The sequence below is a fragment of the Crocodylus siamensis genome, chromosome 3, assembly GCF_052110815.1.
Source record: "Crocodylus siamensis isolate JL-2025a chromosome 3, ASM5211081v1, whole genome shotgun sequence".
Taxonomy (NCBI): domain Eukaryota; kingdom Metazoa; phylum Chordata; order Crocodylia; family Crocodylidae; genus Crocodylus; species Crocodylus siamensis.
Genome location: NC_143397.1, coordinates 143,805,975 through 143,822,226, shown reverse-complemented (window position 1 = coordinate 143,822,226; position 16,252 = coordinate 143,805,975). Strand labels below are relative to the sequence as shown.

The window sequence follows — 16,252 nt, the reverse complement described above, 5'->3', positions numbered from 1 at the left end:
TAAACATAATTTCTATATACAGCAGACATAGGAAGCCTGAGAATGATGCCCAGACAGATAGGATTCTCAGCGCCATTAGTACCTGCACGCTGTGATTGTAGGAAGTAGAAAGATAGGCATGCCAAATGCGTGATGCTGAGTGTGTGACCCCTGGCCACTACCAGGGCCAGGGGTGCCCTGGTCACAAGTTAGGAACAGGTGGATGGCTCAGGGTCCTGAGTCCTACAGTGAGGAACCCTGGCATTCTTTCAGGGGCAGGGGGAGAATACGGGGTGACAGTCCATTGTCACCCTGCGCAGGGCATGGCTGGGGGAGTGAGTGGCGGGGGGTGCAGGCATGGGTCTGACTGTGTGGGGAGACAGTGCAGTCATGACTGGCTACGGGCTACTTGCAGTTGGGCACCAGTTTCTCTAAGGGCATCTTGCCTGCTGCCATAAGTCTCACTGCAAGTGGTGCAGCAGCCACAGCCAAGGGAAAAGAGCAGCATTCTTTCAGCGGCAGAGGCAGCAGGTACAGGGTAATGGTGCCATTGTCATCCTGGCCGGGGGCATGGCCGGGGGAGTGAGTGGCAGGGGTTGCAGGTGTCCACAGGTACACAGATGAACATAGATAAAATAAACACTTTGGGTTGGGTGGGCCACAGCATCTGGCATGCAAAACACCTGGCGTCCAGAGAAACATATTACACCCAGTTATCAAAACAGGTCAGCTAACCTCATCCATTTATCAGTGCAATTCAAAGTGACAGCCGCTGGACAAAGGGGTGAACTACAAAAATGTTGCAGCGCCATCTAGTGGATAAAGGGGCTCATTACATGGCTTTGAGTGCATTTGTGTTTGCAAACAAGGTTCTTACGGTGAATCTGGTATTTTTTATTAGACGAACTTAAAATAGTTGGAGAACAATTTTTAAGCAAGCTTTCAGGTTCAGAACCCCTTTTTCAGGCTAAGAAAGCTTCAGAAGTTAGTGTGTGCTCTTTCTGGATGGAATGAAAAGTAAAAAAGCCAGAGGCCAGGCTGGTATGCATATAAGATAGTCAGTCAGTGAAAATGTAGATTGAGGAGTCAATGGGTGAGAGACAGGCTGGGTGCAGGGGACAGAAGATGGATGAATAGTGGAGAAGTACCTGGGAAGTCAGCTGTCAGGCAGGTTATAATGTGTCATAAATCCAATGTCTATATTTAGTCCATGATTTTTAGTAACCAGGTTGATGAAGTGAAGTTCATAGGCTCATCTCTGAGAAGTGTTTTGTAAGTTTCCTTTGAGGATCAGGACTGAAAGATTGGAGAGCGAGTGGTTTTCTTGTGAGAAATGTGCACCCACAGGTCATTGGGTATTCCTGTCTTTGATAGATTTTCAGTGTGCAGTCATTCTGGTGTGCAGTTGTTGTTTGGTCTCTCCTAAGTATTTTCCATCAGGGCATTTGGTGCACTGGATGAGATATATTACATTTCTGGAGGTGCAGCAGTAAGATGCAGGGATGCTGATGGCTCTGTTGTGGAGTGTAGTAATTGTGGGGGTGAAGGATATGTGTTGGCAGGTTTTGCATTTCTTGTCATGGCACGGTCTGGATCCATTCAGTGTGTTCTGGGCCTGAGGAAGTTTGCTTCTGGTGACGAGGTAAGTGAGGTTCAGTGCTTGTTTGAAGGCTAGGATGGGTGGCTTTGGAAGATCTCTTTAAGAATAGGATCTCTTTCTAGTATGGGTTGCAACTGTTTGAGGATTTTCCGTACGAGTTCGAGGGAGGGGTGATTTGTGTTTGCAAGTAATGAATCCATAGACGCGAGGCTTTAATTCCTGGCAACCCAAAGTAAACTACGTCCTGATGAATTTTACTTTAGTGCACCAGAAAGACTTTTAAAGTGTCAGGAAAACCCATATGTGCAAACAGTAATGCCACTGGAATGCAAGAAAGGACAAAAATTATGACGTGACAAGAGCCCATTCTGTGTACATTTCTAGCTCTTTTCAAGGCAAGGCTGGGTGAAAGAAGTTTATGTGCCAGGACCTCCCCAGAAAAGTGGGGAACAGACAACCCTGTGCCAAGAAAAGTGGTATGTAGGTAAACAGGAAGGAGGCAGCTCTGCCAAGGGTGGGGAGAAGCTGTTAGTAAATAAAAGCTGGATTTGGTGTATGCTGGTCATCTAGAAGGGTTGAGATAATCTGGATGAGAAGCAATACTCTGAAGCTTTGGAGTTGGTCTATCACTAATTAAGGACTATACTTTTGTGGGACACTTTCTCCTTTCTCTGTCCATTTTAGTGCCACCTCTTCGTAACCTTATTCCAACCAGAAAATATCTAATTTATCTTTCCCCCCTCTGCTGACTTCTCCAGTTTCCCTGTCAAGAACTGCCCAGTAGACAATTGAGTGGGTGAACACGTTTGTAGCAATGTTATTCATCTGAAGATAAAAGGGGAGATTACTGTCTTCTGGTTGAAGATGAAACCTTATTCTGGTAAGATATTCCCCTATTATAGCTATGACACAAGTAACCAACTGGCACAGAAACCAGCAATAAGCAGACAGGAAATTTATCGTGCTAGAGCAAGGGTGGCCAATCTGCAGCACAAGTGCCACAAGTGGCAACCTATGTGGGGGTGGGGAGGGGTAGGAGCCACAGTAGCAGATAGGTCAAAGGGCACAAAGCAAAGTAACAGACTGGGGAGAGAACATATAAAAGGAAGCAGAAAGTAGATCAAGCAGAGTAAGTGAATTGAAATGGTAGGGTGCAGGGCTAATGTGTGCCAAGTTTGTCCTCCACTGTGCTAGAGCATTCCCCATGTCCAAAATAAGGGATGTCATAAAGCAAAAAAAACCAACAAAAAAAACCAGCAGAAAGAGTAAAATTAAAAGTCCAAAGAAAATCTATCTGACTTTGTAGCGAGGCTTTCTTAAAGTGCCTTGTGGAGTGCTGTGAAGGAGTAGTACCTGCTACTGGAACCATCATGACAAAGCAGTTTCTCATTTCTATAGCTGGTCATTCTTTCTTCTTCTTTTTTGACATGTTCTGCTAACCCCAGAATCCCAGCTGTCTGTTACTAAATGGGATCTTGCATCAGCAAGAGAAATGTACCATAAAGAAATCATCTTGAATGTCTAAATACTTTGGGTAATTTTTCTTCATTTTCCTGTATCTTTGGCTAATTTCTGTTGGGGTTGGGGGAGAGCCAACAGTGCAAGTGACCACGAAGTCTGCTTGGGGTGGTGTTTTAGGTATAACTCTCAAATATGCAATAGAAAGGTAGAGTTCTTTCCTATATAAACTGTCAACTGCACTCTTTTCCTAGGGCAGTTACAAAAAAAAGTCTGATGTAAAGAACTGCTTCTGAGGAAAAAAATAAAAAATCTGTAATGGACTAAAAGAGTTCATATGTAGGGACAGGTCTTCAGCTGGGACAAATAGGAACACTTCCCTGGAAGTATCATTCAATCATTCAAAAAGATTCTTGCTTTCATAACATACATGCATGACTGCAATAAAAAAATTAAATTTAAAAACTGCTTCATGGTCTCTATTTTAATACTGGAGATGTTTCCCCTGTATTAGGGTTGCTTGCAGGTATTGTCTTTGCATTATGTGACCTGTTGGTAGCTAACTGCTGTACAAGTTGTGTAACACAGAATGTAAATAAAACATGTCTTTTCTTGCAGCATTCTCCTTTATAATGTTGAAATGTCAACAGTCTAGTAGAGTTTGATTCTCCGTTGTTTTCTCTGTTCCAACGATGGTTACAAGCAGCTATACTGGTATAAAACAAAGTTACAGAGAATCCAGATCTAAATATTTTCTCATAACTGTCTTGTAGTCTGGCTGTGCATAATCCCCATCTCCATACTTTTTCCTGTTGCATTGTTTGTTCTATTGCAACCAACAACTTCAATGGACTAAAATACTTAAACCGAGTTTTCTAAATGGTTTTGTGGTTTGGGGAGATTTCTAACTTCTTGAATACAGAGGATAAATGAAATAGTGCAGGTATCTTCAAAATATATCCACCTGTCAGCATATGCTTTAGAACTCCCATCCAATAGATTATTTATCATGTTTGCCTCTGTGACTATGCTTCTTCCAGGCTTTATTCAGGAAGGGGTTCCTGATTGGGAAAGGTGAGCTATCCTGAAGTAAGTATTTCATTTGACTTAATAGCTATGAGGATTCAAAGATATTCCTCTTAAAAAAACTGCCTTGTAGAATAAGACAAGGAAAGGGCAGTGCATTTAGGAGAGGTGTACACTTTAAAATTCCTTTCTGCCCTCTCTGAGAGAGGGAACTCTTGGCTACAATATATTTTCCTTCATGTGTCAGTGTGAACAATCTGGAGCTTTAAAGTTTGCTTTAATACTTCGGTAGCCTGTGCAACGAACCTGGATCTTCTTGTGTAACAGCTGATGCTTTTCAGTTCAAATATTTAAAGAAAAGGAGGAACAGGGACCATGAGCGACTGGTGCCTCCTTAGTCAGGGGGGCCACGTGCCCCCCCCCCCGTGACCAGTCCCACCAACGAGGTGGGGTCCCCCCACAGGCAAGCCTGCGGACCGGGGGGGAGGGCAAGAGAGCCTGCGGAGGGGGGGTGGGGGGGGTTGCGTCCAGTACCGCAGCCAGTACTGGCAGTGGCTGCAGTGATCATAGCAATTGGCCAGCACTTGCAGGGGGAGCACCGGCACTTCTGCCTGCCCTCCCTGCCCATCACCTAAGCAGTGAGCACAGCTGGTCAGGGGGTGCACTGGTACTTTCAGGGGGTGCACATGCACACCTGTGTACCCCCTATATATTGCCACTGATAGGAACATTTGCCCTCCTCCTTCTGTATGTGTTGAAAGCACAAACAACCTTGACTTAGAAAAGCTTCATTGTTTGCACTCATCCATTAAATCTCACAGACTGCTGTTTAGATGTTGTTTAGTAGGCCAACAAGCTATTCAGACTTGCAACAGAAGCTCTGAAAATTGGTGGGGAGGAGGAATATTGCTAGTGGGGAAAACATCCAGGGAAATAAGGGTGGAGGATGTAGGGGTAGAAGGAGAGGGAGGTGCAAACTGTTTTATATTTCTAAACTTATTCGTTGCCTAACAAGCAGACCCAGAACGTGACTGAAGACACAAGTTAACTCTTCTCGCTCACAGGATCTAAGGTAGCGTAAACATCTGTATGGTTCTATTTAGCTTTAATTGAAACCTCTTCTTAATTAATCCCTACATGATAGGGCAGACAACTGATACATTTTATGCCATGCAATGCAAGAGAGAGAGAAAGAGAGAGTTTTATTTCTCAGGAAGTTTATTTAGATTTCAGAGTTCTTAGAAAATAGTGAGCAATAGTTCAGTGGAAGTTTAATGTGCAAGTCCTGGCTTAAATTCCCTCTTCTACCTTTGAGAAGCCTAGCCCATGTTGTCCACCTGCCAAAGGAGAGCCCCAACTCCTAGGAAATGTGTTATTCTGGGGTAGGAAGATGGGTCCATCCTTCCTGTTGAAACATGTTCAATTTCAGTGCAATAAATTGTGTCATACAGAGTATGAGTGGATGACTACAACCAAATGAACAGAATATTCACTGGGGAAGGGGGGATGACATGGGGTCCAGTAAATTTAAGTATTTTATGTTAAACAATTATTGTATACAACTCTTAAATTGCTCCCTGGTCTCTCCTCTTCTAGGGAAAACTATTCTCAAGCTTGCTTCCTCTCATTGAATCTATGAAAAAGGAATAGCTTCCACATCCAAAGGGAAGGAAGGAAGAAATCCCACCTACAGTAGTTTAGTGATTTCAGTACTCTTCTGGTGGGTGGTAGATGTAAGTCTGAATAATCTCAAGCAGAGGACCCCAATTCTCCAACATCTTGAGGGAAAGCTTCAGCTACTAAGTATGGGAATTAGTGAATGATGGTAGCACCTCCTGCACCTGCACCACCTTCACCTCCCTACTTCGGGCACAGACCAATCTGTCACCTGTGCTCCAAGAATGTGCATAGGGTCAGGCTCCCTGGACAATATAAGTGGAGGAGCAACTAATTTGAAGCACCTGCCAGAGCCCAGGTGTCAGTTTGGCTCCTAGTTGCTCAGCACCATAAGAACTGAAGACAGAAGCATAACTTTATGGGTCTGGAGAATTTTTATGACAAAAACTGAGGCACTTGGAGATTTTAAGTACTTCCAATAATACATGGCAACTAGCCAGGAACTTAAATATTGTATTTTTTAATTTTAATGTCCATAGTGCAAGTTAAGAAAAATTTAGGACCATGAATCCTTTGGGGATGTAACTCTATTAAGCAACACTCACACTCACTGCAGTGAGTTTTGCTTGGGCAAAGGAAGAGCCTCAGAATTCAACCCAGGATTTCTTTCATAAAACTATAAGATTCAAGAGATGGTATATATGTTGATGGGGAAAAAGTAAAAATGTGGTGAATTCATGTATGACGAAATTATTTTTTAAAGTCATGTGGATATTATTTTAGGAGGTAAAGAGGGCACAGGGGGAGAAATAACAAGCTAGAGAATTTATTTTCCTACAAACCTAAACCAGGAAGAAAAATAGAACTAAATCATGATGCCTAGAAGCTAGAAGTTCACAAGACAGGAGGTGTTACTTGGTTTAAATAACTAATAAACCCAACTGTTGTTGTTAGGTAACTCACCATGTCTGTATGGAGAATGAGAACATATCATTCATCAAACTGATGGTTCCTTTAGCAGGTATTGAGGTAGCAAGGAAGTTATGAGGACTAAAGAGGGAAAAAACCTAGCCCATTCATGAATAGTCCTCCTCCTATTCTGCCATCTCAGAATCAGGAGTCGAAGAGAATTATTCCAGGAATCAAAAGGAAATGGTTCCCAGTTAGTCTACTGGAACATCCTTGGGCAAAAAAATAAAAAAGAAGAAAAAAGCAAAATCAGCTAGGATAATACTTAGAGGGGAAAAAAATCTGTTGGTGTGTGTCTTCACAAAAGTTTGTATTTGTTTTATTTCATGCCTGCACAATATTTTGCATATTATATGAATATTAATACACTACCTCTAAGAGGAAGCATGGTACTCCACGGCAATGACTCAGCTGGTCTTTAGAATTAAGGAGTAGTGACATCCTGTCTGTCATCAGTTTGTCCTAGGTTATAACAATGAATTTACTTGCAATATCCAATGGCAGTTTTGCCCTTGACATTTTCACGAAGCTGAATGAGTCTTGTAAAGGAGAAAACATTTTCTTTTCCCCTTGGAGCATCTCCATTGGTCTGGCGATGGTCTACCTGGGTGCAAGAGGTAACACTGCAACCGAGATGGCTGAGGTTGGTTCTGAAATTTGACTACATACAGTACATACATAATAGCGGTTCCTAAATATGCTACAGCAAGCTGATTGTACAGTGTTAAACAGAATGGTGAATAAAATGCATGTAGACTTTAGGGAATAAATTGACTGCAAATGTAATTTATTTCATAGAGGTTCCCACCTTGTGCCACTAGGAGAAAATATCTTGTAGGTGTCATATACTATGCATATTTCTTGACACTCTGAGCCAAATTCTGGTTATAGATGAGCCAGATTGTAGGCCAGCCGAAGGCCTCCTGGGAACTGCCAGGTTATTACGTGGTTCCCATCTAAACTGAATGATTTAAGATAAAATTGCTAAGTAGCTCTTATTAGCAAATTAAGAAATAATGGGCATTGAGAATTGATTATAATAAGTAAGATTTTAACTCATGTCACTAGAAAGTACTTAATATTCATTTTACTCTAAAATAAATACTGTGTATGTGTGTGTGTATGTATTTATTATCTTTGCAAACTTTGCTTACAGGTTCTTCATTTTAACAAAGAGGAAAAAACTGTTGTTTCCCCTCGGTCATCGAATCCCTCTTGTGGGAGACCCAGGAAAAGGAAAATGGCATGCATTAGAACAGAGGTGGGCAAAATCCGGCCTGGCAACTGATTGTATCTAGCCTGTGGGTCAGCAGCCACAAAGCCATAGGATCCAGCCTGTAGGGAGCCAGCAGTGCCGGCTGCTGCATCGTGCTGGGCAGGCAGCCCCGTTCTGGCCCCATCCACAGCTTACGCTAGCTCCCACCCCATGTGCCAAAAGCAGCGCCAGTTGCATCCTGACATCAGGTGTGGACACTGTCTGCAGATTCCTGGTGGGGACTGGGCAACTGCCTGGGATCATAGCTGATGTGCTGATGCAGCAGCATCACCTGCAGACCTGAGAGGATGCCCCAATCTCCAGGGGGAAGCTGCTGCCTCTGTCTGCAGCTGATTCTGCTTCCCACTCAGCACTGCTTCCGGTGCATGGGCCAGGAGCTGGTGTAAGCTGCAGGGCTATGCTGGATGTATGGGGCAGTTGGGAGGGAAAGGGGAGACAGAGAAAGAAGTGGCCCTGCCCAAGATAAGCAGCAGCGGCTGGTGCTGGGTGCTAGGCAATTGCTGGAGGACCTGGCAGTGGGTGCGCTTGCTGCTTCCAGGGCCGTTCTGGTTGGGTTGTCCAGAACCTGTTCTGGGGCTGCCCTGCAGCTCCTTCCTCTCACCCTCACTCTATGATCTCTTTCTCAGTTATAAAATAATAATTAAAAACATTAAAATATAATAAATACTTAATTACAAAACGGAAAGAAAAAATGTTTTAAAATATGTGTATTAAATTATGACATTAATGAAAGTACTGAAATGACAATATAATTGACATATGATATGACATATGATTGACAATGTCAATTACACCTTAAATTTGTCAATCAAACTAAACAACTGTTGCTGATTTGCACAGATCAGCATTGTGTGAGCTATAGGTGACCCCTACGGTAATTTAGCAATAAGAGATCAGTGGTGTTGAATTGTTATGTGGTGCCCCCTACCTTATTTAACCTTGAATAGTGCATGGAGCAGTTTTGGAGATTTTTGACCTGTCACATATACACACTGACGGCATAAATTGACATCCAGCATGTCAATTTAAGGGATACAGATTGAGACAACATGGAAACCCCCTTCCCCCCGGTCATATGTTCACGTGCCCTTAGATGTTACAAGGAATTAGAGGAGGTACAACATTTTCAGATGCAAACATGATTTCCAGGTGTCTTCTTTAAAGGAACCTGAACAGAATGAAACTCAAGAAATCCATGTGGGTTTTAAGACACTCTTATCTGCAGTCAACAAACCTAACAAAAACTATGAGCTTAAAACTGCCAACAGATTGTATGAAGAAAAGACTTATCCCCTGGTTCAGGTAAGCTATGGAGCATTACTAAGCTGAAGGGAAAGTTCTGAAAAATGCTTTTGGTATTAACACTTTATATGGACAAAATTTTTCCAGTGGAAGCCTTTTATTTCAATAGTGTTAAAATGTTTTCTTTCTTCTTTATAATTCTGACTATTATATTGTACTGAAGCCTACATTGTAAAGCAGCAAGCAGCATAAAGTTCCACATTATCAATAAGTTCATTTTCAAAATTCATTCAAAATAGCTGGATTTTTCATTCCATAGTACACATCAAAATTTTGACTTCTTGGCTCTAATTAGTGATTAAAAGAAATTTTGAAATGACAGAATTTCCCATTGTGTAGATGACCTTACTGTTAAGGTGAATATTTTTTTAAAACACTGCTTTTAACATAAATTGAATTGTGCTTCCTTTAATAATGTAATATTGTTATACAACAATCCAATTTCTTCAGCAACACTAACTTGAATTTATTGTAGTACCTATTTTAAATGGAAAAACAACATTTTTCCTGTTCTGATTTTCAGAGGTACTTACGGCTTGCTAAGAAATTTTACTGTGCAGAGCCACAAGCAGTTAACTTTAGGACAGCTGCTGAACAAGCCAGAGAAGAGATCAATTCCTGGGTCATGAACCAAACCGAGGGTAAGCTAAGGGGCAAATCCAAAACCTCTTCTTTCTGCCACCACAATCTGCTATGCCCTGCAATGGATAGCTTCATTTCTAATATATACAAATACCCAAGTAGCTAATATGGAAATAGCAGAGAGAGAGGTAGCAGGCAGACAGATAGGCAATTGAACAGCTTCAAGTACTTTATCAAATAACTTACTGAATACAGTGGAAAGACTCCCATAGGTAGGAATGAGCCATGGGGAGAACTGCTAGAAGACAGCAGCATAGCCCTCTAACCTTGACTTCCAACCCTGCAAGGTTCCTTTCTTCACAGGCCCCAGTCAACCCCAGAACTACAAGCACAGGATTTTACCCCAAGAACTCTCCATTTCACTGTCCTAATTCCTTGCAGACCTGTTCACTTGTGTTATCAGTTACTCCAGATCAAAAGGCTGTAGAAGCGGGAAGAAAATCATGCCACTCTTGACATTTATGCCTACGTTCAACAAATAAGACTAGCTTTTACAAGGGAAAGGCAGTGAAGTATCAGGCATCAAGTGTTATGTTTTGAGGCTCTTTTTATGAACCTTTCACACTGTAACTCCTCTCCAGCATGTCCTTGAGTAACAACATTTTTTTTAAAAGAAGGAAAGAAAAAAGATTAATTTGAGAGTTTTTTTAAAGGGAAAATGAATTAGGCCTTAAAAATCACTTGGTGAGAACAGATGCCTGTAGATGTTTGTGACTCGTGTTCTGATATGCTGTAATTACTGTGTGTTGGAGCAGACTCGATTGATTAAATGATAAATTTAATTGAAGGATGGACCTGTCACAGGGCAGTGAAGTGCCCTGCTCCTAAAGAAGGACAGGTGTGGGTTGCCGGGGCAACCCCAGAGGTCAGCTGACCGGAAGGGGGCAGGACCTGGCCCATATAAACAGCCTGGGCAGGGGAAGAAGGCAGTTCCCCTCTGGCAGCTGTGAAAGAGAGAGCTCTGCTGGGAGAAGGCAGAGGTGGGAGGCCTGATGACTGGAGCAGTTCATGGGTGAGAATACCCAGCAGAGGAGCCCTGGCAGGGATGGAAATAATGATGAGCCAGAGGGCTTTGGGTTTACGTTTTAAGCCAAGTTTGAGTTGGGGCCGATTGGCTGTACGGGTTGGAGGAGGCCTCATAGGAACTCCCCAGTAGCATGGGGGTTTCTGGTGCCAGGGAGGGCACAGCAATCTGGTGCCAGAGAAGGCACAGCAATTTGGTGCCGGAGAGCGGTGCTGTGTTTTGGGGTGTCCAGACCCCGGCCCAGTGTGGGCGATTATCGGGAGGAGCCCAGTGTGGGGGTAGGCAAGAAGCCCCAGTGGGGCGTAGGACCCAGGAAAGGGGTCTGGGGGCCAGGTAAGGCTGAGGCTGCCTGACCCCCAATTGGGAGAAGCCCAGTGGGCATAGGACCTGAGGAAGGGGTCTGGAATTGTGAGCAAGGCCCCAGTGCGGGCAGGGAATCGCATAAAGGCAAAGGCAAGCCCAGGAAGGGCGATTCGTATAAAGGTAAAGGCCCTGATGGGGGCAGGAGCGTGAGCAAGCTCCCAGGAGGGGGCGAGTACATTGAGTTGAGAAGCCCCCAGGAGGGGGCGAGGGCTCGGAAGGGCGAGCGTAACAAGGACAGTTAGACCTAACAATGTCCAGGACACCTGAGAGGCTTGGGGCGTGGTATTAGGGGTGGTAGGAGCCACAAGTAGCCCTGTGGCAGGGGTACACAGAATCAGCGGTAGACGGGGTACCAGCGGGAGTATGCCAAGGGGTACTGTGCTCAAGCGGGTAAAAGGCAGTCTCTCTTACAATACTTTCACCATCAAAGTCGTGGCAGGAGAGATAACGAGAGTGCATGGACACCCACTTGGCACGGTAGGGGGCACCAGGAGAGATCACGGCCGCTCCTGGGTCCCCGCCCTGTGACAGGACCCATCTTCCTACCCTAGAATCACACATTTTCTAGAGGTTGGGGCCCTCCCATCAGAGGTGGGAAACATGGGCTAGGCTTCCCAGAAGCAGAGGAGGGAATTTAAATCAGGACTTGCACATTAAACTTCCACTGAACTATTGCTCAGTATTTCTTAAGATCACTGAAATGTAAATTAACTTCCTGAGAAATAAAAGTAATGCCACTCTCTCTCTTGTTGCATAACATAGAATATATCAGTTATCTGCCCTATCATGTAGGGATTAATTAAGAAGAGGTTTCAATCAAAGCTAACAGAACTATACAAATATTTATGCTACCTTAGATCCCATGAGAGAGAAGAGTTAACTTCTGTTTTTGGTCGCGTTCAGGGAATTTAAGCTCATTAGCATGCTCCAGCAGCCTTGGTATTCATGTATTCAGTGTCCCCATGCTTCAGAGTGGCGGTGAGGGCACTTTAACTAAAGCTGATTAAACAAGCTTTAGTTAATGCACCCCCCCACTGCCATTTTGAAACGCAGGACACAATACATGAGACACTGCAGCTCTAATTAAAGTGCCCTTGCCACCTGTTGGCAATAAAAACCTAGGATTCTAGACTAGCTCAAGGATTGACACACCTTGTTCAATGAATAACAGAAAGGCTTTCTTTACTACAAGCATTTAAAATCAAGTCAAGTGAGCCCAAACCAAATCAAAGTCCAGTAATTAGCTATAAGGTGATGATTTCTCACCAAACAGGTGACGAAGAGGTGGTCTGTTTCTCTTCAACTTCTCAAGTTAGTTGGGTGCATCAGCAACTGGTGTCAAAGAGATTTCTCACTCTTGAAGCGTGCACACGCTGTTTGCTGTTTTACTGCCTTTTTATACCTTTAGTTTAGCATCTTCAAAGCATTCTTTTAGTTGTGTAAATCAAGAAAGAATCCCAAGCAGTAATTGACAGGAAAAACCTGCTCATTACTGGTTATCAGAAATTTTTAATTTGAATGAGTTATCTTCTTCGGTAACAAGAGCTTATCCAGTTTGAAACATATCAAGAAACTGATTAATAGCCAGGGAAAACTTACTAAATCATGAGGAGACATCTATTACATATGGAGAATGTCTCTTCCTGCACATAAACACGAGTTAGTTGCAAAAGAAATATTTACCATACTAATTAATCAAGGATAGACATTTCATATGGTTACACACCAGACAACTAAGAGTCTGCTTGAAATCATTCTGAATATAGCGAGATGAGCTGGAAGAGATACTTCATTATTCCTTCTTAGATGGCCTAGCCATGAACTCGCATCCTGTTGCAATATGCAGTTAGCATTATTATTCTGTATTTTAATTTTTGTGAGTAGGCCCAAGCTTAGCATGAGTTTCAGAGTCATCACCCCCCACCCCACAGCACATGTAAAGACACAGTAGGGTTTTGAGACTCAGACACTGGATAATTACTTGGGCAAAGAAGAAACAAATTTATAACAAGTCACTTACCGTATCATATTGGAATAAAAACCTCAATTTTTCTGATATTTGAAAGGGAGAATCCAGGATCTGCTGCCTACAGGATCTGTTGACTCGCGGACTGCATTGGTCCTGGTAAATGCCATTTATTTCAAGGGAAAATGGGAAAAGCAGTTTCTAAAGGAAAACACATCTGAAAGACCCTTCAGGGTTAGCAAGGTATGTTTCCCAAAATTCCTTGTTAACTAACTGTAGAAAACATCCAAAGAGCACAGTAGTCATTCACCTGGACTCTATATGTATTTATAACTGTATGGGCATGTCTACATGGGGCCATATGGTGCCTTTGTTACTGTGCTGTCATTTATTACTTCCTTTTGGAAGTACTAAAAGTAACAGCCTATACTACACAGTGCCAGCCGCACACTGTTATTTTTGGCTGCTATGTCACTGCAGCAACATGCTATGTGGGAGGACATTGCTATGGCGAAATAGCAGCAGCATCATGGTTTTGCCAATGGACACTGCGGCACCATAGTATCTTGTGTAGATGCATTATCTGCATTTAAAAGTACTGGTAGCGTTTAAGTAATTTGGGGTGACAACTTTATTACCAATTCCATCAGCTGTATAGGTTAGGTCAGTGTTTGAAACGTGTTTTGCCTTCAAGGAGTGGCTGCTGGGTACCAGAAAACTAGGCAATTTTAATGAACACACTGTGACACTTAACTGGATGACAGATGTGAACAAATCTGGGCTCCATTTCCAGAGAGTATGTAAAAGACTATGTAAGGGTCAAAGTCAATGGCATTGTATCATTTCCATTGACTTGACAGCTTTGTCTTGACTTTCCCTTTAAGAATTTGTGTTCCTTCATTTATGTTCCCCTGGAACTCAGGGGTTATAAACAAAAAGTGAAATAGAAGAAAATATTGTGAAACCCCTGTAAATTTCTTAACACCCCTTGAAAAGCACTGCTTTGTAATGGAGCAACTTTTCAACACTGAAAAGAGATCTCCCTTTCTGCCAGGGTGGGGAAGGGAATGAAAGGAAACCCTCCCCTCAGTGACCTCTGACTCGTGCCTAGGAGTTCCCTACAATCTCAGTGTCAGAGTGCTGTAGCATTTACACATGCCTGAAAAGTTCCCTCTCATTATGAGAACAAATGTCATGGTACAATGAGGTGAACCTTACAAGTCAGCCTTAGTGATAATGCAAATGTTTAGTAATTATTTCCTTTTTTATATATCTCTGACAGACCAAGACTAAACCAGTACAGATGATGTTTTTGAAAAGTATGTTTAAAATACTTTGCATGGACACAATGAAACTCAAAATCATCGAGGTCCCATATATCAAAAACGAACTCAGCATGTTCATCCTCCTACCAGATGACATAAATGATAATACTACTGGTCTGGAACTGGTAAGACCATTATACCATAGTTCTGATAAATTAAAATGGAACTTAATATTTCTGCCTTGCAGGGAAATGCTTATAGTTTGGCAATATTTTCTATATCAGTACATGCAGTTGTTGGTGCTTTTATAGCATGTAGGAGCCTTCTAGAGCACAGGCTGAAAACGGTTAAATAAGGCTGACCTATTCTGATGACAGTATTAGCAATGGTACAACAGAAGTGGTATGATTGGTATCATGTATTGTTAGTGATACAGTGGCTATGACTGAAAGGTATTTTCCAGATTAGATGGAAACAATAGCCTTACATCCAAAAGAGCTTACAATATAATTTCAGTTGTGATACAAAGAAAGAGATGAACAAAAAATTGGGGGTGAAGGACAGGACAAAGTTTGCAGCAAAAGGATGTCACTTTGATAGGTACACATCTTACATATGTTAGGACAAGAGATATGGGTCCCTGCCATGCATATAGATTATTGTTAATTGTTATGATTATTATTAATATTACATGAACTCAGATATTTCTTTATTTGTGAAAAATATCAACGATAAGGAATGGCTCTGTGGATGCAGTTCTTCAGGAAGCCAAGTAACCTCACCTCCTATTGAAGTAAATGAGAGCAAAAGTCACTCAGCAACTTGCACCTTAAGTTTTTTAATAAACTTTTTCTTGATTCACTGTAGCTAGAAAGAGAATTGACCTATGAGAAGTTAGCTGAATGGACCAGCCCAGACAGAATGGCAAAAGTTGAAGTGGAAATGTATCTGCCCAGGATCAAGCTGGAAGAGGGATATGACCTCAGATCAACTCTGATTAGCATGGGGATGCCAGACGCCTTTAGCCCAGGCACGGCAGATTTCACGGGGCTGTCTGACAAAAAGGATCTGTTTTTGTCAAAAATTTTTCACAAGTCTTTTGTTGAGGTCAATGAAGAAGGTACTGAGGCAGCAGCTGCCACTGGAATTGTTATAGCAGAGAGAGCACATCTAAAGGCTATAAAATTTAAGGCAGATCACCCTTTCCTTTTCTTCATCAGGCATAACAAAACCAAGAGCATCCTCTTCTTTGGAAGATTTTGCTCCCCCTAGAAGGTATTACTTTCTGCTAACAAAAAGCATCAGAAGTTCACTCTGCAGCTGGAAAATACCTGGCTCGCCAACCATTTGTGTTGATTGTAATCTTACTCATAGCCCTGTGCAATCGCCTTCTTTAGTTCCAACATGGGCAACCTCAGGAACATCTATGTCTTGGAGACAACTGCAGAGGCACAATTCCTGCTGAGCTTCTTTGTTGTTCTGAGGAGATGCTCATCTATCACAGCTTCCGAAGGAGTGCAGTATACTCTGTCCTTCCATCAGGCCTACTCTCCTGGCCAGTATCTGTAGAGCAAATCATGGCTGTGTCCCTCTCTACCCACTTGTTTATAGGGTGGGGTAGACGTTAAAGGATCTTGGGCCACGTTCTTACTCCCATGCTTGGAAACAAGATGTGATCAGGTCTAAGCCTGGCCTACCAAGTATCTTAGTATCATAATTGCTGCCAGCATGCTAAAGGACCATTTTACTTCTAACTACCATGTAG

At 42.6% G+C, this 16,252-nt stretch overlaps 1 protein-coding gene across 1 annotated transcript; it reads left to right on the top strand.

The window, feature by feature from the left end:
• The first annotated feature begins 736 nt into the window (after positions 1 to 736).
• LOC149868941 (heterochromatin-associated protein MENT-like) lies at positions 737 to 15,901 on the top strand. Its single transcript, XM_090039400.1, has 8 exons — positions 737 to 5,135; positions 7,106 to 7,292; positions 7,806 to 7,910; positions 9,090 to 9,227; positions 9,751 to 9,868; positions 13,323 to 13,465; positions 14,505 to 14,672; positions 15,355 to 15,901. Exons 2-8 carry the CDS (start codon positions 7,125 to 7,127, stop codon positions 15,757 to 15,759), a joined length of 1,245 nt encoding a protein of 414 aa, XP_089895526.1. The 5' UTR covers positions 737 to 5,135; positions 7,106 to 7,124; the 3' UTR covers positions 15,760 to 15,901.
• The last annotated feature ends 351 nt before the right edge of the window (positions 15,902 to 16,252 follow it).

Excerpts from the sequence above, each read along its gene's own strand:
- LOC149868941 (XM_090039400.1), top strand. The coding sequence starts at position 7,125 with ATGAATTTACTTGCAATATCCAATGGCAGTTTTGCCCTTGACATTTTC. Across the intron at positions 9,869-13,322 it reads GGTCATGAACCAAACCGAGG|GGAGAATCCAGGATCTGCTG; the intron begins GTAAGCTAAGGG and ends GATATTTGAAAG. Across the intron at positions 14,673-15,354 it reads ATACTACTGGTCTGGAACTG|CTAGAAAGAGAATTGACCTA; the intron begins GTAAGACCATTA and ends GATTCACTGTAG.